Source organism: Anas platyrhynchos, chromosome 5, assembly GCF_047663525.1.
Source record: "Anas platyrhynchos isolate ZD024472 breed Pekin duck chromosome 5, IASCAAS_PekinDuck_T2T, whole genome shotgun sequence".
Classification (NCBI taxonomy): Eukaryota; Metazoa; Chordata; class Aves; order Anseriformes; family Anatidae; genus Anas; species Anas platyrhynchos.
Window position 1 is genome coordinate 46837228 of NC_092591.1, and position 19328 is coordinate 46856555.

The window sequence follows — 19328 nt, forward strand, 5'->3', positions numbered from 1 at the left end:
GTTCTGACAGGGTATCTGTGCCATCTATCTGCACTTCTGTACAAGGAACAACTGATCTTACTCTAAATGGTGAGGTACTATTTCATGCACAAATTTATCACTTCTGCCATTTCTGTGTTACCAACACATTCATATTTCTAAACAAGAATGCTTCTGAATTTCCATTTTTGTGAGAATCTCATGTATAAGTATAATCCAGAAAAGTCTTACCTTCCACCAAGGATTGGCTCCCCCAAGGCTCCCAAAGCAGAGTAGTCCATGCCATAGAAATTCAGCCCTAGAAGAATCTTATTTCTCCATTTTGAATCAGGATCCAGTACTTGAACACAGGCTCGAACCCAGGGAAGTGGGGAATTTGGACCAGGTCTGTTGAGTTAGCCAAAAAACAAACAAACAAAACACAGGTGATCATGCTGTCAGAAAAAGCACACGTTCATTCTCAATAGCCCTCTCTTTTTGCAGAGTGCAATTATAGAGAAAGCTATGGCACACAGAAAGCATTGAAAATAACCTACAAGCCTACAAAGATTCAATGCACATTCTTCAGTGGCTTAAAACTGCTGATGCACAGAACATGCTTGTCCCACTAAAAGGTCATTCATTTCTAAGGTGTAAACTTCCTATGGTGGGTAAAGAAGTTACCACCTAGCACATTTACCATCACTGAGCTTGGCCCAACTGTTTTCCAATACCATCCTCAATGTTTTTACTGTATACCAGCACAATATACAGGGACAAAATCCATCATTTACTCATAGAACAACTATAAAAGCAGTGACAAGGAAGCAATACAAGTTTCAAAGACTGCTTAACATTTGTACACTTTATTTATGAATAAAACTCTAAAGGGGCAATTGCTTAGCAACAAAAAGCTCTGTTGTTAGAGAGCAGCACCTGAATATGCAGACTAGTTGAACTATCCTAAATACAGCATCAAGATACCAGTCTCACTCTCTCCCGAGCTCAGAGAATAGAGCAACAGGCTCTGCTGCAAACATTCGCTAATACAATAGAAGTAAAAGCATATTCCAGACTTTTAAATATCAATATTATCTGCTCAAGGTCTTCAGAATACCTGTAACATTAAAACTGTAAGTGGTAATAAAGTACAGAAATTTTGCTGTATGTACACTGCTTTTAGTATACTCAAACCAATCAAAGCAAATTTTTAAAAAAGATGTTTTTTTTTTGTTTGTTGTTTTTTTTTTCCAAAACCTCTCTCACAAACTACATTTATTTCAAACACAGTAAGTGTGTTAACTGAACACTGTCTCTCCTACTTCAAAGTACAAAAGAATAGCAGTTCCAAGCCAGATCTAAGTAACTTAATGCAGCAGTAAAAGCATTAAGGTGTGACTGTACCATAACAGAGCCTGTAATTTTAACATGATATAAAGCATGGTGCAGCTTCACCACACAGGAAAGATGTAGCCTACAGTATGGTGTAAAACTCAAAGTGCATCCAGAGTTCCAGATGGGTTTGCACTGACTGTGTGAAAGCCCTTAGCACTTCATCTTCATAGATGTCCCATTTACCTAGAGGAAAGCTAAAATGGTTACCTCTATGTTTCATATTCCAGCAGAAGAGAGTAACAAAAGCCTGTTCTAACCTCAGTACACATTACTGCCCATGATTGTTTTCCCCTAGGGTGCTATGTTGGAAGATCTAGAGACAGGGTCTGGGGAGAGAGAGGAAAGAGGAAGGTAAATTTCAGAAGAGACATAATTGTTCTTCTATTGAACCTGCCTAGACACTATCAAAGTGCTAGAATACTATGGGTGGCAGACGTCTTAGTGATGGAACACATGCAAAAGTGATGGCATGTAAGTCTGCCAGTCTACCACAAGTATTAACTCTGGAGAAGCCACCTTCAAGCAGAAGGAATTTGAGAAGCAGAAGGAATCTGAGAAAGAATTTGTCTGCCTCAGGATGAAGCAGACAAATTACTTGTCAATTTTGCTATTCTTTTTTCCCCCACATTGATATGTACTGGATTATTTTGTACCATTGTGCAGAACCGTGCCAAGTAACTAAAACCAAAATATCCTAGTCTGGAAAAAATAAGTGTCACAGTACTAGTAAAAGAGTAATTCTTTAGCTCAGGTACAAAGCCCTTCTCAATACTGGGTGCCAGATCCTCACTGCAGTTACACCCAAGTTATGGGCTGATTCAAAAATAAACTATCCTAACTACTAATCCAAAACTTTCCTGTCTATTACCGTTAACGCACACCATCCATTTTATGGGAAAAAAACAGTAACTCATATTGTAGATTTCATAGCAGTGTAAACGGAAATGAGTTCCTTCCGTTTTTCCTAACGTTAGAGTCTTACCGTTGTGGTGTTGAATAGTCGTATGTCATGAGACTGAAGCTGTCTATTGCTGAGGCCAACTGATCAAATTCTTTCTTCGTGAACATTCCTGGCTGGTTAGTCCTTTTAAAACAAAACAAAATAATAATAATAAAAAAAACAAAACAAAACAACAACAACAAAAAGAAACACTATTGTAACAGTTGTGCTTAATTTCATCTCTGGGTTTCAAAATCGTACTTTTTTTCTTAAAGCACCTCAGAATGAATCTTATTTCTGTTCTTAAAGTAAATTGTAAAGAAAAAAATATTCAGTGCTACTTCTGTTGCCAATAGGAAGAATCAGACATCTACAGCACGCTAAGCAAATCTGCATCACCAGCATGGCTACAATAGTGGTTGTAAGGGCTATGGACTAATCAAGTTGCTTTAGATATTAATCAGTTGAAATCTAAAGGCTTTTACAAAACTCTGAATTGCTTGGACTGTCAAACTGTCCTTGGTATTTATAAAACTAAAGGTTACCTGAGCCATACTTAAATGGATGAGTGCAGCTGTTGATAACAAAATACAAATATAAATCAAAGGTAACATCTTGATTAATCTCCTAGGCAAAGATAATTTTATCACAGAATGGTTTGGGTTGGAAGGACCTTAAAGCCCATCCAGTTCCAACCCCCTGCCATGGGCAAGGACACCTCCCACTAAACCGAGTTGTCCAAAGCCCCATCCAAGCTGACCTTGAGCACTTGCAGGGATGGGGCATCTTCCAAGGACAGGATTTTCTACTGTACTTAAGAAATTTCTTCCAACATGAAAAGGTTGTGTTAATTTTTTTTTTCTTCGCTTCCAAAAAGGTGATAAAAAGCAGCAGGGCAATACAAGTACAGCCTTTTAGCAAAAGGCTATACAAACTTTTTTTTTTTAAAAAAAAAAAAAAAAACACAAACAAAACATTTATTTTTCTTTTGAGGGTAAGTAGTAGCAGTACAAAAGGAAAAACTTTTATATCCATGTGTGCTACTAAGTAGTAAGATAAGGCAAAGCAATTACCCATTTCTGAGAAACAGCTTAAGAGTTCAAGTCACTGCAAAGTATTCAGCAGGTATAATGTACATGCTAACCAACATTCTCTCCTCTTTTTTTTTTACCCCACAAATAATGGTTCATAACACGACATTAGGGAAACAAAAACACTATCAGTCTTGGAAGAAGACTCCGAAAAGGAAGAAGGTGACTAAAGGGAGTACTAGGGGTTGATTTTTCCTGAATCTTGGTGGAAATTCAGCATTTTATCCTCAGTTTGAGAAAAATCCATTCTATGAACCACGTTCTATGAACCACATTCTTACTCCCCTGCACTTTTTTTTTTTTTTTTTTTTTTTTAAAACTTACTCTTCATCACAGCAGGAAACATAAGAAAGCCTTAATCACAGGGCAAAGATGGCAGTGAACAAAAGAGAAGAAGCTACTGCAAAGAAATGATGTTCTCAGAGGGCTCTGAAGCATAAGAGACAGACAGGTAAAGTTGGGTATTCTCCTGAATAGCCTAAAAAAAACCCTAAAAGCTAAACTAAAAGCGGGGCTCACAGAAGAACCCTGCAAAGAAAAAAAAAATTGGCTTAACAGCTACAAATTCTAGCACAACAGCCATTCTAACAGATTTAAACAACTGTACGAGATCCCTCTTGAGGATAGAAGGGAAGAGACTGAAGAATTTAGAACTTTCCAGTGATATCAGAAACTACTACTTGACCTACAAATTAGCAGGCAATGCCTATATAGACAAGCTATACATTACAAGTCACTTGCAGTCCAACCTAAATGTAAAAAACAAAAGAGATGCTCAGCAACAGATGCAAGTAATAGACTGGAAAAAACAACAACTTATTTTGACCCTCATCGCTTTTGGATCAGTGCATAAATTCTGCATTCAACAACATTTGCTGAATGGGTCACCAGAGCATAACAGCATTCTGCTACTGCTTTAAAAGGACACTTTCTGTTCTCCCACATTAGGAAATAAGTTAACAGAGTACAGGTAATGAAGTGGGGCAGAATAAATCATTTAACACGTCTGTCATGTTGTAAGGGAGCAAAGCATGAATGATATTTGCGAGTGAGGTCAATGGACCTGACCAAATGCACATTGGATTACGTAGCTCTAATTTGTACAAAGCACAGTGGTGTTCTGGCTGTCTCAAGTTTTCAGAACCAGTTATATACTTCTCATAATGAGGAGAAATCCCGTCCCTTTTCATCTGGGGTTTTAATAAATTAACACAAATTTTCACTTCTGGAACCATTGGCAGACCTCAGGTTTGGGTGGTTCTTGTTGTTGTTTTTTTGTTTGTTTGTTTTTTGTTTTTTTTTATAGTTATCTGCCTGTCATTTACTGCAATTGCAAATTACAGCTGTTCTACAAGAATAAAGAAAACAAGGACATTTTTGAAACAATGTCATGGCAACCTGGATGCCCTTAGGCAAAGCAATTCCCCATTGCAAACTCCAGCAAAACACATTTTCAGTAAATTGATTTTGATTACTTATGACGGGAAAAGCATAAAAAGTAATTATAACGTGCATTAGATATTATGGCAAGTCAGACTGCCTTACAGATTAAGCTGGGTAGTATTTTAATGAAACTTGGATATGGAGGGCAGGTAATATATCCACTTTTCATATACATTGTCAAGGAATGGAAAAAAAATCAGGTTAAAATGGATGTAGTCATTCTGTGCAAAGCAAGCTTGTAACTGAACTACTTAACTACAAAGGAAAAGCATCTGAGGAGCAGAGGCATAAGTTCCAACTTGGAACAAGTCTAGCAGCGATGAACGTGCTTTGTCCATTCATGATTGGTGTTAAAACCAACTTTTCCGCAAAAAACAAGCACCACTCACCAGCTCTGTCAGCACCAGTCAATTCTGCTCTAAGTCAAGCGCATTGAGAAACTGCTCATTGGAACAGCACTAAGACTACTGGACACATGACTTCAGAATTGTTCTGAGTCAAAAAATGGCACTTAAGGATAAAACCAATTATTTTTTCACAGCTGTTATGCTTCTCTTTTAAGGTTCTCCAATCATTCTGATGTTTAAGTTAGTCCTAAACTCATCTCAAGTACTGTTTCCAAAACACTCAGCCGTGACAGGCTCCATCAGCATTTATCAGCAGTGTACAACTTACACACTAAAGAGGCCTTGTTATTAAACTGCCAGCAGACAAACCTTGGTGACTTTTATTTATATTTATTTTTGCTTACCATCTACATCACAAACGTGAAGAGACAGAAAGCAGGTACATCAACATGAGTTACAGGAAAAGCAGATTATTTATTACATTATTTAATTCAAAAGTCTCTTTGCACAAAATTAACCCTAACCTCTGAAGTGTTTCATTCGCTTTATCTTTGAGTTTACCCAGAGACACAATTCAAAAATTACACCTCTTCTGGAGTCTAACAAACATACTGGATAAGAGAGTGAAGCTGAGCACTGAATAGAGATCTGCCATATAAAGAAATCTGCGTCTACTGGCCTACATAATTTCCTACTGAAATTATGCAACATGTGTTATAAATATGAAACAATTGGGTTCAAGAAGTAAATTTGAAGCAGGAAAGAGTACTCTTTTTATTCCAGATTATACTTAATGCTTTTTATTTTTTATTATTTATTCTAAGAGCCAGATACTTGATATAATATTTGCATTTGTATTTCTCTATCTCAATAACTGAAACAAATTTCATTCATTCAGTTTCCTTAACACTCTTAGATGCACTAGTGTTCTTGTTAGATTCTTATATCAATCGTTCAACATAACTATGAAGCTTCCTACCTGCTAACAATAAAACCCCTGCTATTCAGGTTTGGAAATGGCCATCTAATCAAGACCAAATTTGCATCTATGTGGACTGTAAAAGTCACTCCAAGAGAAGAAATTCATCAGAGATGACATTTATAGCACACTAGTAGCCGCTGTAAAAACCACTAATACTGAATATACAGTAAATCATTTGTTTTACGTGAGGTCTGGACAAAATGTCCATTGTGATATATGGGACAATAACCTAGGTGCTTGATGAACTTGCATATCTTGTCTGTCCTTTTGTAGGGAACCACTGAGTTACTGAGAGGAAACAAGCACTCTACTTTTTGAGCATAATGCTTAAGAGATGAACATTTCTAGTAAGTGTCACAGTCCATTTCTTGTACAGATTACAGCTGTCCAAGATACATCAATACTTTTACTTTAGACCAGTCCATTTGCTTGAAAGGTAATAAAGCTTCCACCACATGCTTCAAAAAGATTCATTTCTTGGCTAAAATACTTATTTTCCTGCTGAAACCTTGTTTATATGACCATTCTCCCCCACTTCTAGTTAAGCCACTTTTCACTTGTCTAAGAAGCTGTGGTGGTTTCACACTGATGGCCAACTGAACCTCACCACAGAGCTCTCTTACTTCCCCCCTCCTCAAAAATGGGGAGAAAACATAAGGGGAAAAAAAAAGTCACAGGCTGAGACAGGAAAAGTTCAGTTAAAGGAAAAAAGGAAACAAAACAAGCAAAGGCTGCACAGAAGTAAAGAGAGAAATTTCTGACCCAAATTTCCAGTGAACAACACAAAGAATAAATATTCCCTGAGATCATAGGTCTCATTTGCACATATCCTCTTCAATTTATTAGTATTTTTTGACAGTTGGCTTGTTTATATAGATATATATACACACACACGTATATATACACCGACAGAAACTGGTAGTACAGTACTTGAACATCAGACTTAGAAGAAGAAATCACATGTTTTCCTTGATATTTCTCTATACCCAGGTTAGAATTTCCCAGGCCTTTTTAATTATTCTTTCCCACCTAAATAAGCACTGGGTGGTTTGTTTCATAGCTTGGAATGTCTATTACCTGAATCTTCCAAATAGCATATGGTAGTATGTATCAAAATTCCCATTAGAGCTTTACTGATAAGTATTTCTATAAGGTTTTGACTTTGTCGTCTTTCATTTTGAAAGACTGGAAAAAAATACTTCAACCATGCAAGCCACTTTCATTTACTTTCAAATGAATCTACATTCTCAATTACTTCTTGTCTCACTATGATTACTCTCAAAATGAAATAAGATAAGGAAAAAAAGGTCTTGTAGCTGACTGCTATTCCCTGCAAGTTTGAACTGCATTCTTGTCTGTTTACCTCACCTTGTCACCTACCACGAGAGCTCTTCTTTATCCTCACTTCTTTGAACGATCCTTCATAATGGAAAGCTGATTGATTTTCTGTTTCCTCTATATATCTATTTCAGAAGTCATCTGCTCAGTAATGACTTAATTTTCTTGTTGCATGTAATTCTGTTTTCTCTGTAAACCAGCTGTTTGCAAATCTTCCCTTCTCCCTTCTTTTCTCACCACCAGATATTAGTTTTCATAGCTCCTCACAGTTAGCTGCACTAAAGTATAATGCTATTGCATTTTATGAACAGACCACTGAATTCAGTTAATGCATGATCATGGAATACAAATTCACTGTTTCTCTCTGCACCCTGTCTGTTCTACAGCAAAGAGGAACAAGAGCTAAATGAATCTCTACCATGTGGATCATGTAATTCAGGCATTGATAATGAAGTAGTAAAACACATAAACAAGTTACAATCCTAAACTACTTTATTTTCAGTAAAAATCCTCCTGGCAGTTCTGCAACTACCCTATCTCATTTTAGGTTCACCAAAACCCTAGATGGATGATAGCTCACTGAAGCAATTCTCTTCTACCAATACTTAAAAGATAGTTCTATGTGAATCCTGGTTTCTGTGGACATTTTGCAACTAGACGCTCTGGTGTCTTATAAATGTTTCATTTACAATGCCCTCCCACTGCTGGGTCTTGAAGAAAAAGATCGGTCTTACTCAGCTGCCCAGCTGCCTATTTTCATGAAGTGGCAGGGACCTGACTATTAAAATTCTATGCCTATGTCCACTTTGTCTGAAACTGGCCAAATGGTAAATACACTTCTGCAGAGGAATGAAGAATGGAACAGATAAAGCTTTAAGACACCTTGCTTTCTGCGAAATCAGGCTAAAAATAGAATTAATCTGTGCCTGCAATAGTATTGGATGAAGCAGGCAAGTCAACAACAGGACCCTGACACGATACTGCTGTTCAGAGGCATGAACAATAATTATAGACCTAATCCTTGCTGTCAGAAAAGAACGTGACCATACTGAATGATTACCCAAAAAGGGATTCTCAGACAGATGAAAACAGATTGAATATATAGCGCGGGCTGAATTCTGTGCAGCTGATTGGAGAGTTTAAAAAGCACTGCATGATCTGCATCTCTGACCTCCCTCCATCAGCGAGTGCATCCTTGCAGATAACGTATCAAGGTTTTTACATAGATGCACATTACTTGGTAAGCATTTCAGAAAATGCACGTGCTTAGTATTCAAATAAGCTCACATACACTTGTAATAAACCATTCTTTTTCTCTACTTCCCTTCTGAGGACAAAAAGTTGCAAGAGCTGAAGAACTGTATACAATAATATGCCCTAAATCTCCATTGAAGCAGAACTTAAACACAGTATCTGATTACGTGGCCTACGCTTCCAGACCAATATGACAACTCAGGGACCGTACATTGCAAAACCAGAACTATTAGTTCATTGAACCATAGTGTTGAGGTACATCTGTTGCAGGAGAAACAAATAACGAATTTCAAGTTATTACACATCTTTTTCTTTGTTCATGCACCGTATGCAAGCACTGTTCCTCTTAGAATAGAGAGAAGAATCCAACTGAAAAGGTAATTCCATAAAACCAATCACCACTGCTCACATACTCTCCCAATTTCAAACCTGAGAAGTCTTGGGAGAGATGGAGGGAGAGACAAAATCAGGTTCTTTGCCTTCCCAGCCAAACCCCAACATCTTAACATCTCCATCAACATTTTGCTTATATAATATGAAAGACTACCATACTGGTAACAAAGCCAAAGAAACTACATTCCGATAGATGAAAACTTTGAGACAATGAGCAAATAAAAAATGGAAACATGAAAAACTAGCAGTTAATTTTTAATGTGCTGGAACAGCATGAATATCCCAACATAAGAGAAAAGCACGGAATACTGCAGTTGCACAAGATCTCAACATTAGCTGAAGACTGAGTTAGAGTCCAGATTTACAGGCTTCCCGCAGAAGCTAATGTATGGTTGTCCACAGTAAGACAATAAAAGACATGAGAGTGTGATGTCAGAAAACAGAAATCTAAAAATCACTGGTGAAAAAAATACAGAGTAAAAATATTCTCTTTGCATCACTGAATGCTTTCCCCATTCTTGTGTTCTTCTCAAGCACAGTCACATTACTTTGGATATATTTTGAAGAGAATTTAAAACTCTTTTTGAAGGTTTAAAACTCATCTAACATTTGAAAAGTAGTATTTATCATGTCCTCTGTAAGAAACCACTGTAAGGAAGAATGAACACTGCTAGCCAAGGAACAGCACTTTTTGCTTTTTATTTACATGTGTAGATATATTGAAAACCCTTCGGGCTTATTAATTCTCTTCCTTTTTCTCTGGATTTAAAATGCACAACAGCTACTAGAGGAAAATAGCTTTACATTTCCTTGTTTGCATCTGTACTGCAGGCATTTATATCGACATGATTTTAGGGTTTAATTTACTGATAACTATGGCTTTGCAAACTGAGAATTACATTTTTTAAGAGTGTAAACAATTCCAGTTTATATTAGTAAATATAAACCGACAGGACTGGCAAACAAACTTATAAAAAGAACAAGCATAAGCAACAGGCTTTTTTTTTTTTTAAGCTTGTTTTAGTTTTCTGGTTCAATTTCAGAGATCAGCCATTTTACACAATCATTTCTCAGTCATAGGGCTCGAGGGGATGGAATTTACTTTTTTTTTTTTTTTTAAATGAAAGCTGATCACTTATCACAAGCTTCTCATTCTAGGACAGCACCATATAAATTCCATGTGTGTTTTCAAAAATTTCACTGACACAGATAGCATTCCTATTTGATGGATGCCACTATTGGCCCTGCAAAAAAACACTGGACAAACAGTTGTTTAAATTATTAAGCCCTTCTTGAAAACCCAACTCATTTTCTGTAAGAATGAATGTTAATGAATACAACGTGGTGAATACCAGCATCACGTTGGGAAAGGGGATTCTGCATCTGTTAATGTGACATTCGTATAACCGCATGACTTTTATTGCAGATCACAAAGCCTCTGATCCTAATACTATTTTATATATTTCTAGTTTAATTCCCTGATTTCTGAGCATTTGCAACAATCTGCACTAATATTCTACCTGTAAGCCAGCTTTGCTTTTTTTAGTATTTTGGTCTCATCTATCTTCCTGGTACCTCTTGCTATTGGAATACAAAATCCTGTCGTAATTTCTGTGCGTGGCCTTGTTTGTTCACCTATTGAATTCACATTCTAGATTATAATTTAGCAGACGTACAGTGTTTGAGAATACAAATTATGCTTCTACTATCAATGATTGTTGATGCACAGACCAAATGTGCAGGCTACTGCCTTTTAAATATAGACCATCAGTTGTCAAACTTCTCAGTTGCATAAAAGGGAGGGCAATCTCTGACAATTTCCGCTTGGAATAGAATCACAGAATCATTAAGGTTAGAAAAGCCCTACAAAATCATCTGGTCCAACCATCCCCCTGCCACCAATGTCACCCACTAAACCATGTCCCAGCATCACGTCCAACCTTTCCTTGAATACCCACAGGGACAGTGACTCCACCACCTCCCTGGGCAACCTGTCCCAATGCCTGACTGCTCTTTCTGAGCAGAAATGTCTCCTCATTTCCAACCTGAACCTCTCCTGGTGCAACTTGAGGTCATTTCCTGTTGTCCTATCACTGGCTATCTGCAGATAGGACAACGCATAGCTTTAAGTTACAAAACAAGTAGGCCTGGGCTAGACAATACTGAGAACCTTCTAATGGTGCAGGTAAGTGTGGGAACATTAAAATCAAGCAGCGAACAAGTGTTGTTATAAGAGCTCATTAGATAAATGCCCATCAGAAGCTACTTAATTATAGCTTATTTTGCCTTAGAATAATACCCCTTTCAATACCATTCCCTACTATTCAGAGTAGCAGCTTAAATTCAGAAACAAACCTCTCCAACCCTATTTATGTAGTGCCTTCAGCTGCTGCACTAATTACAGAGACATCGTATAATTCAGATGCCTTCAGAGAGCACAAGCACTGTCAGTTGTCCACAACAAAGATCATAATTTAAACTACAAAATCAGTTCATCCTAAAAACACAAGACTGACTTTCCTTGATGCTATTAGCATTCCTGATGTTGTTCAACTTTCCTTAATGGCAAGCATCTCTTTATCAAATTCTCTGATTAGATCAGGATAGTCATTAAAAAACAAAACTAAACTAAACCTAGCCAGCTTGACAAGCACGAAAATTGTAACCAAGTGCTACAAGTTCACAGCACAAAAGAGCTGGGAGTGGCCACTTCACAAAAATATGAGAGCTTCATGTCACTGGGGAATTGTAAATGATAACTGACAGAAAAATAAAAATTTGCTCTATTTTGATCAGGAAACAAAATGGTATTTGCAAACCAAATGGAATTTTTCAGATCACTGAGGAATGGCACTCTTCCTTAATATACATATCCCATCCCAGCTGTTGCCTTTTCAATACTTGGTCTCCAAACAGAGAGAAACACGGGATCTGTTCTTGTCATGGAGTAGCCTACACAGTTTTCACGAAGCCAAACTAATTACCTGTGGCCCATCTGGTATAAACCAGTAACAGAAGTCAAGAACAAGAAATACGCCAACAATTACAGGTCCTGAAAAGCAAGCAAGAAATCCCAGCAGACACCTAAGGACAAATGAACCTGGAAACTCCTGTCCTGTCTTTCCATTGACAGATTCTTCCAGCTAGGGCTGAGGCACACCAGCAGTCCTATCTGTATAACCTGCAAATTCTTAAGTTACCTGAAAAATACAGTTTATCTGAAACTCTTAATCCAACATAATAAATTAGCCCGTGTTAAAAACAGACATATCTGAGTATCACTGAAGAAAAAGTTCCTTTTGATACTTACTGTATTTACTGTTTCCATTTTGGGGAAGATAAACTGCTGTCCTTTAATGCCATTCCTGTTATGTTGCTTTATCCTCTTCAGAGGAGTCATTTACGCAATAAATGAAAATTCATTGTGTCACCATTTGGTTCTCCTAATTTCCAAACTATTCCAGTGCCTTTGATGCCAGGGCTCAATGCCCAGGCAAGGCATGCTCCAATAGCATAACATCATGCAAAACAAGCTTGTACCCTGGAGCATATGAACCTAATTTAAAAAATCTAACACACCAAATGTAGGCTTAATTCCTCCTTGCAAAGATTAAAAAGCACATCTTTTTTCTCTCTCCACCCCTCCCTCCCTTTTTTTTATTTTTTGGAAAGTTGTCCAACATCACCCTGAAATTTCTGCAGTCATTGCTCTGTAGCAGCTGGCTCAGAACTGAGAGAGCCACAAACACCAGACACAGTGATGAATATATTCCACTTCTCTTCAACCATCATTAGTTGACCTACAGATTATTTTAACGATTCTCTCTAGTGGGAATTCAAAAGCTGATGAGTGCACCTGCTTCAACACACAGGAGCACAGTCAGACCTTGGCTGTATTAATTTTATATAGTGAGGCACAGTCTTTTAAAAGCCATTTACTTCTAAGAATATATTCGTTCTTCTCAAGTCCCTTCTGAATCCATACAGAACGCATTGAACTTTCATGGCTGCAGTCAGAGCCATGCTGTCCTGAGCTGAAAACCCAACAAACAGCAGCAAAACCAGGCAAGTCACTGGCAACAGAAACACAGGTATCACTTATAGCCATTAACAAGCATCCAGATTTACTGTGGCTAGCAGAACCCAGTTTATAAAGAGAAGCGACTGGCAGATCTATTCTATAAGCCTTTATACAGCAAAGAAACAAAATCCACGAGCCCAATGGCGGGACCAAGTATGATTCAATAGTATTACTGTAATTAGAAGAGGTTATTAAACTTTTTCCAGTAACAGTTACTCAGAAGTAGTCAGCAGTCATCTCATACCCAGTTTCCTGCTCTCCTCAATATAAACTCATATTTCAAGCTCTATCCTGTGATCCAAGTCACACATTTTATAAGTTCTCTAACACCCAATAAGAACTATTACGCCAGTCAGCTAGCCTAGACAACCCACTTAAGAGTTATTTCTATGCCTTCTCCAGTGCTGAATTTTATGAACAGAGCCTAATTTCAAAGTCTTGGTTCATAAATGTACCCTCCATATTTCTGACAGTGTCACTTCTTAGGATACTCACAGGAAGATTAACGACTACAGGAAAGATGAAGGGCAGTGTGTTATTACCTACTAGGCACAACAAATAGGAAACTGCATAGTTATAAAGAGCTCTCAAATTTTGCTTCCCATGTCCTGTTTTGTGTTTATTACTTGCCCAAAGAGATTGTCTTCAAGCATCAATTTCCTTTATCAACATACAACAGGTCTGGGAGAACATACTTGGTGTATATGCTGGCTAACTATACAGTGACCATTTTTAGAATCACCTGCTTTTATGTGACTTCACATCAAACTGGAAGGAAAAGTAAAAAACATAACATGTAGAAAGATTATAAAAGCTCAAGAGCCTTATTGATTACAACAAAATTAGATCACTACAGCCAGGTGTGCCACAAACACTTTAACCTTTCACAACATTAACTATAGGTATTGGTAAAAACACCAGAATCCTACTTAATAAACTCTACTCAACAATATTGCTTTTCTAACATGCTGTTATTTGAAATAACTGGTTTATTTAAAACTCCACCCCAATCTAGAAAGGGGTTTTCTGCTGTTTTGATCCCTGATCTGTTTACTTATCAAAATTTCAAGAATTTACATTCTGACCCACAGTCCTGCCTGTGAATGGTGTTAAAACTAAGCGTCTGTTCTTATTTCACTCCAGAACAAAGATATCTTAGAAGCTGTTCATAACTGAACTGCATTTGTTTACCATAGATTATCATATGATAAACAATGGGGTAATTTTATGCTACATCAGACTTACTACTTGCTAGCAATGCTTGTAAGGAAAAAAGTGCGTGTACTGGAATAGTGAACCCACCAACACATCTCTCGGTATACACAAAGTCATGGCAAGGCAACTAACTGAATCTTCAGCAACTTTTAAAGACGATACTTTTGGTGAAAACCAAATTCTTTCAATAATTAGAAGTGCCCATCCGTAATCAACTTTTAAGAGACTAAAATACCTATTTCCTTTATCACACAGGCAAAACACTGGTTCATTGGGACATCCACTGAGCTGGGCAACTACAAGGGCAACAGACCATTTTCTATCACGTACCCTTTCCATTTTCCAGCACAGCATGCACGTAGACTTGTAGGAAAGTAGAAAAGTAGCACAAAGTAAAAGAAAGGAACAAGTTCTCCGTCTTGCTGACAACCTTTCAAAAGATGCAGGGTAGCACAACTATGCTGATTTCCACTGCTACCTGAAAAATTCTGAATAGCAGTAATGACGATTGAATACCTTCTGGTAATTTTGGTATAGCAGCTTTGGAAAGAAAATGCTGAATCTCTTTAAGGTACCTCTGTAATGTGCTTTTTTTTTTTTTTGGTGATGTTTTTTATTTTATTAAACAGACAATAAAGAATTAACTGAATGGCTAAAATCTTTATTTTACACAAGTGGAAGTTTAGAGGTGGAAAATACTGACACCGTGTACTTAAAGAAGCTTTGACTAACAAAGAGAGAGACAAAGAGGTTCTTCTACTCTTACATATTCAAATATGAACATCCAAAGTTAGGGATGCTTGCTGTATTTTGAATGAGGAGCACACATTATGTTCAAATATTTGAAGATAGAAGAGAGGTTCAGGTTCCTGTGGCTTTCAAATGAAAGCAGCTGCACTACTGCTGTGCATCTCATGAAGCCAATAAAGACAAACAATTTGATATGGATTATTTGCCAAGACTGAAGCAGCTTTAATGTGCTCTTTCCAAAGCCTAGAATCTAAAAAAGTGGAAAATGAAAAGCATGCTTAACTACAGATTCAACTGCACGTTTCACTTGCAAGTATGAAGCTATGACCAAGATTGTTGCACATTACAGAAGTGTTGTGCAAGCTCTTTAAAACAGGTACTAAAACAGCATTATAGACCAGTAGGCCGAAGAACCTGAATATTTTGGCACAAATTGGAAATCCTAGTTTCCAGCCACCTCTGATTCTGGCTGCTTAAGTGACTTTCTTCAATTCAATTGTCTGGCCTTCAGTTAAAGCTCTGGGAATACGTGTACCGTTTGAGCATTTTCTTCCTGTATTTTTTTGAGCATTTTCTTCAGAGACTGTACCAAGTTCAGCACAGCAAAGGTAGCAATAATTTGAAATTGAGCAACAACATTTTGAAAAGAAATCATCTCAAGATGCAGGTAGCTCTCCCTCCCCCAAATCCATTGTTACACACCTTGCTTACACCATAAATACAAAACAATTCAAGGACTCCCCCTTATATAAAGGTGGATTTTAATCCATAAAACTTGCAGTGACGTCTAAGTGACACCCGATTACCAAAGCTGAAAAACAAACATTCACTTATTCTGAACAGTCAGACAACTAGTGCCCTAAAGGAAGACACTCTGCTGCATAAACATCACCACATAAACACAAGAGAAGCTAGATAAAACTTCCAGCTTCTCCAGAAAGGTTCTTTCTTTACTTCCCACTCCATCAGAAGAACCATTTTTAACCTCTTATTTTTCTGGAAATAGAATTTCTTCCTTCCTGAAGGTTCAGTGAACTGTAACCTTTCCATCCTCATACAGTTCTGGGAGAATTTCAAATAAGCGTCTTTAGGAAAAGATGAAATACTTGCCCTAATTACTATTTAACTTGGAATAATCATGCCTAAACAGCATGAAACTGAATAGGATGGTAATCTGTATTAGCTGCCTTCCACGCCCATCACCCAGAATGTCCTAAAAGATGCTTAGGCTAATTCCATATATGAATAACTCACCATCACAAACCATATTTTTCAGTGCATGAGGACTGCTGTTCCAAAGTTACCAGAGACAGCTAGTCTTTCCACGTCAAAAATATAGGAATTTATAACCAGTCCCACCTGCCCTCCTCTATCACTATTAAAAAAAAGAAGCAGAACTGGTACAGAACATTCCTCTTGACCTTTTTCAGGAATGTCAGACTTGTTCCTGTAACAACTATAATGAAGATTACCAAAAAAAATACTACAGAATATTTGAACATAAAAGACATTCGATTTGATGCCTTAAAAAAAAAAAAAGAGCACTTTAAGGCAGAAAAGAGGAAAATTGCTGAATCACATTAAAGCACTATCAAGGTTTTATAATCTTTCTAGTCTAAAAACAGTAATAAAGTAATGGCTTGAGATACTTTCCTTTTTTTTCCTCAAAGCCCCTGGTATCATAATGCATATGTAAAACAAAAATACCCTCTGCAAGCAGCTTCCAATTGCTTTTAAAAGCGTAGTGTGAAGACATAGCCTCAGCGTAATCCGAATCTGTTATCAGATTTTAAGACTTCAGACTTCTTGAAAAAGTACTTAGATTTCCAACTTCTTCCAGTCAAAAGAGATCAACCACAGTAAGAGGCAGCAGTTAAAAATGATGGTGGGGACAGAATTGCACTTAGCTGAGAATGGATGGGAAGCAGAAAAACACTGAGATTCTGTGCTTCACATACAGATGTGGCAAACTGCTCAGAACAGGGAGAAAACAGCCACAGTATCTGCTACAGAATGCTTTGTCAAAGGCATGTTTTGTCAATTTTAGACAAGTCATGAAGACTCACATCAGGCTATAAATTTAACAGTATGAGCCTCTTCAGTGCTTTAGACATTATTTTGGAAATGTTTGTCTGGTATTTTAAATCACTGAGACTAACAGCAAGCCTACAAGTCTCAATCTAAGAACAGAATGCCAAAACCTGACTTCCATGTCTTCAGCTCCCTCCATTCCTTTTCTGTGACCCTTTTCCAAACATAACCAAAACAAACAAACAAAAAACAATCTAGATTTCTGGTTTACCTGAAACTTTAGTAGGAAGTCTTAAAAAGACAAAGAAGTCTTCAAAAAGTACATTCCAAAATTTTCCTAGGTGTTTCTACATTACTTTGCCATACAATGTTATTCTTCTTCTAGTATTCAGCTTAAGACTTCTTTATCAAACTAAGAGCATTTTTAATCCTTTTCTTCCATGCTGACAGAAAGACCTATTTATCAGTCACTTAAACAACCCCTGTTGACATACCTGAAGTCTTCTGACACTTTTTGCTCTTTTTAATATACGAAACACAGTCCTTCAAATTTTTGTCATAGGAGGCATTACCTATTTTCAGCTGTTTTTCTTACTTTTCTCTAAGCACTCCCATTTTTCCAAATCTTCCTATAAATATTACCCCAGACAGTCTGCCATGAGACCTCCCAGCACTGAGAAGTGTAGATTAATTACTTTTTGGCACCCTGAAAGCTCAATGCCAACCATATTTCAATATCAAAAATGTTGCTTTCCCCACAAACAGCAGCGTACACTCAACATTTTGAAATTCTGATCCTCTTCCAATTCAATTCCAATTTCTGTTTCTGAAATAACCTCAAGATCTGATCATATTCCATTAAGTTTTTGCTGCATTGTTGTTTGTTTATATATTTTTTAAAACAATCTTGTACATTCTACAAAGTTAAGCCAAATCTACCAGCCACACCATCTTAGGAAAATGTTTTAGGTGACTTTCACATGACATATACTTCCCTAACACTTCTTTGGCCCAGATTTTACAGAAGTCCAGCAATCTGGATAAGTAGCCACAAGACCAGCAAAGACTGATTTTATACTGCATGTACAACAGGTCCAATATATCCAGGTTGTACTAGGTTTGTAAGGCATAAGCTACACAAGTGATCTGTGCAGTCCTAAGTGTTCTGTTCTATAGCACACGAACACATTTCTGCCAGGAAAATCTAAGGACCACACCTTGAAATAATTTCAACATATTATTCAAATCTAGTGTTCGGGGAACCCTATGTTAAGGAAGACATAGGAAATTTAGAAGAGTCCAGAAAAGAACGATCCATGTCTAGAAATCTGACTCAGTAAAACATTAAACAGACTTCAGCTTATTTAGTGCATGCAAGATCTGCTCATGGGTCCCCTCTGAAATGTCATCACAGCCTGACAGTCACACATCTGCAGAGCAGACTCTTTTAAGAAAGCTGGGCACTTAATGTCAAATTCATACCGAGATCCTTTACTTAAGAGATGAGGAAACACACCTTATATGCACTAAAGCTTCTCAGTTCTTCTGAGACACGTGAAACTGTGAGGTTAATTGTACCCATTATCATAGACGAACATGCTTGGTTTTAATTTAAATATTACTTTGACAGACACTATCAGAAACTGGCCAGCAGATAATTCATTCTTGCTAGACCACATGCAATTTACCTGTAGTAGCATTTTTGAGAATTTCCTAAGGGCAGCGATAGCCTCAATATCTTGTTTACAATGTGCTACATTCTTGCCAGTAACCCAAATACCATGTCCTGTAAGGACATGCTGCTCAATTACCTCTGGTCTGTACTAGTAAGCATTTTACTACGACACAGGTAAGAACAACGGCTATTTTGTATGCTATTACTTAAACCAAGGATTGGGGTCTCATATACTTCAAGCATTATCATGCTAGATTTTGTAAAATTACTGAAGCATAAAGCTGCCTTGTGTTATTTGAAGTTTCTTAACAACTGAATCAATCCATTTTTAAAATTGAATTCCATGTATCAATCATGATTAAAGTGCATACCAAATTCCAAAACTAAACAAAAGCAGCAATCACTATTCTAACAGGCTTTTTACCTGTAACGGCA

General features: G+C 37.2%; 1 protein-coding gene across 3 annotated transcripts in view; it reads right to left on the bottom strand.

Moving 5' to 3' along the window:
* The window catches only part of CHID1 (chitinase domain containing 1), a 103586-nt gene that overhangs the window by 54281 nt on the left and 29977 nt on the right, over nucleotides 1-19328 (bottom strand). For all 3 annotated transcript variants that reach the window (XM_072038957.1, XM_005027357.6, XM_027459697.3), the window contains exons 9-10: nucleotides 2336-2437; nucleotides 211-366 (exon numbers count right to left, since the gene is read on the bottom strand). In XM_072038957.1, the coding sequence (XP_071895058.1) occupies nucleotides 211-366; nucleotides 2336-2437 (258 nt within the window). The remainder of the gene's footprint in view (nucleotides 1-210; nucleotides 367-2335; nucleotides 2438-19328) is intronic.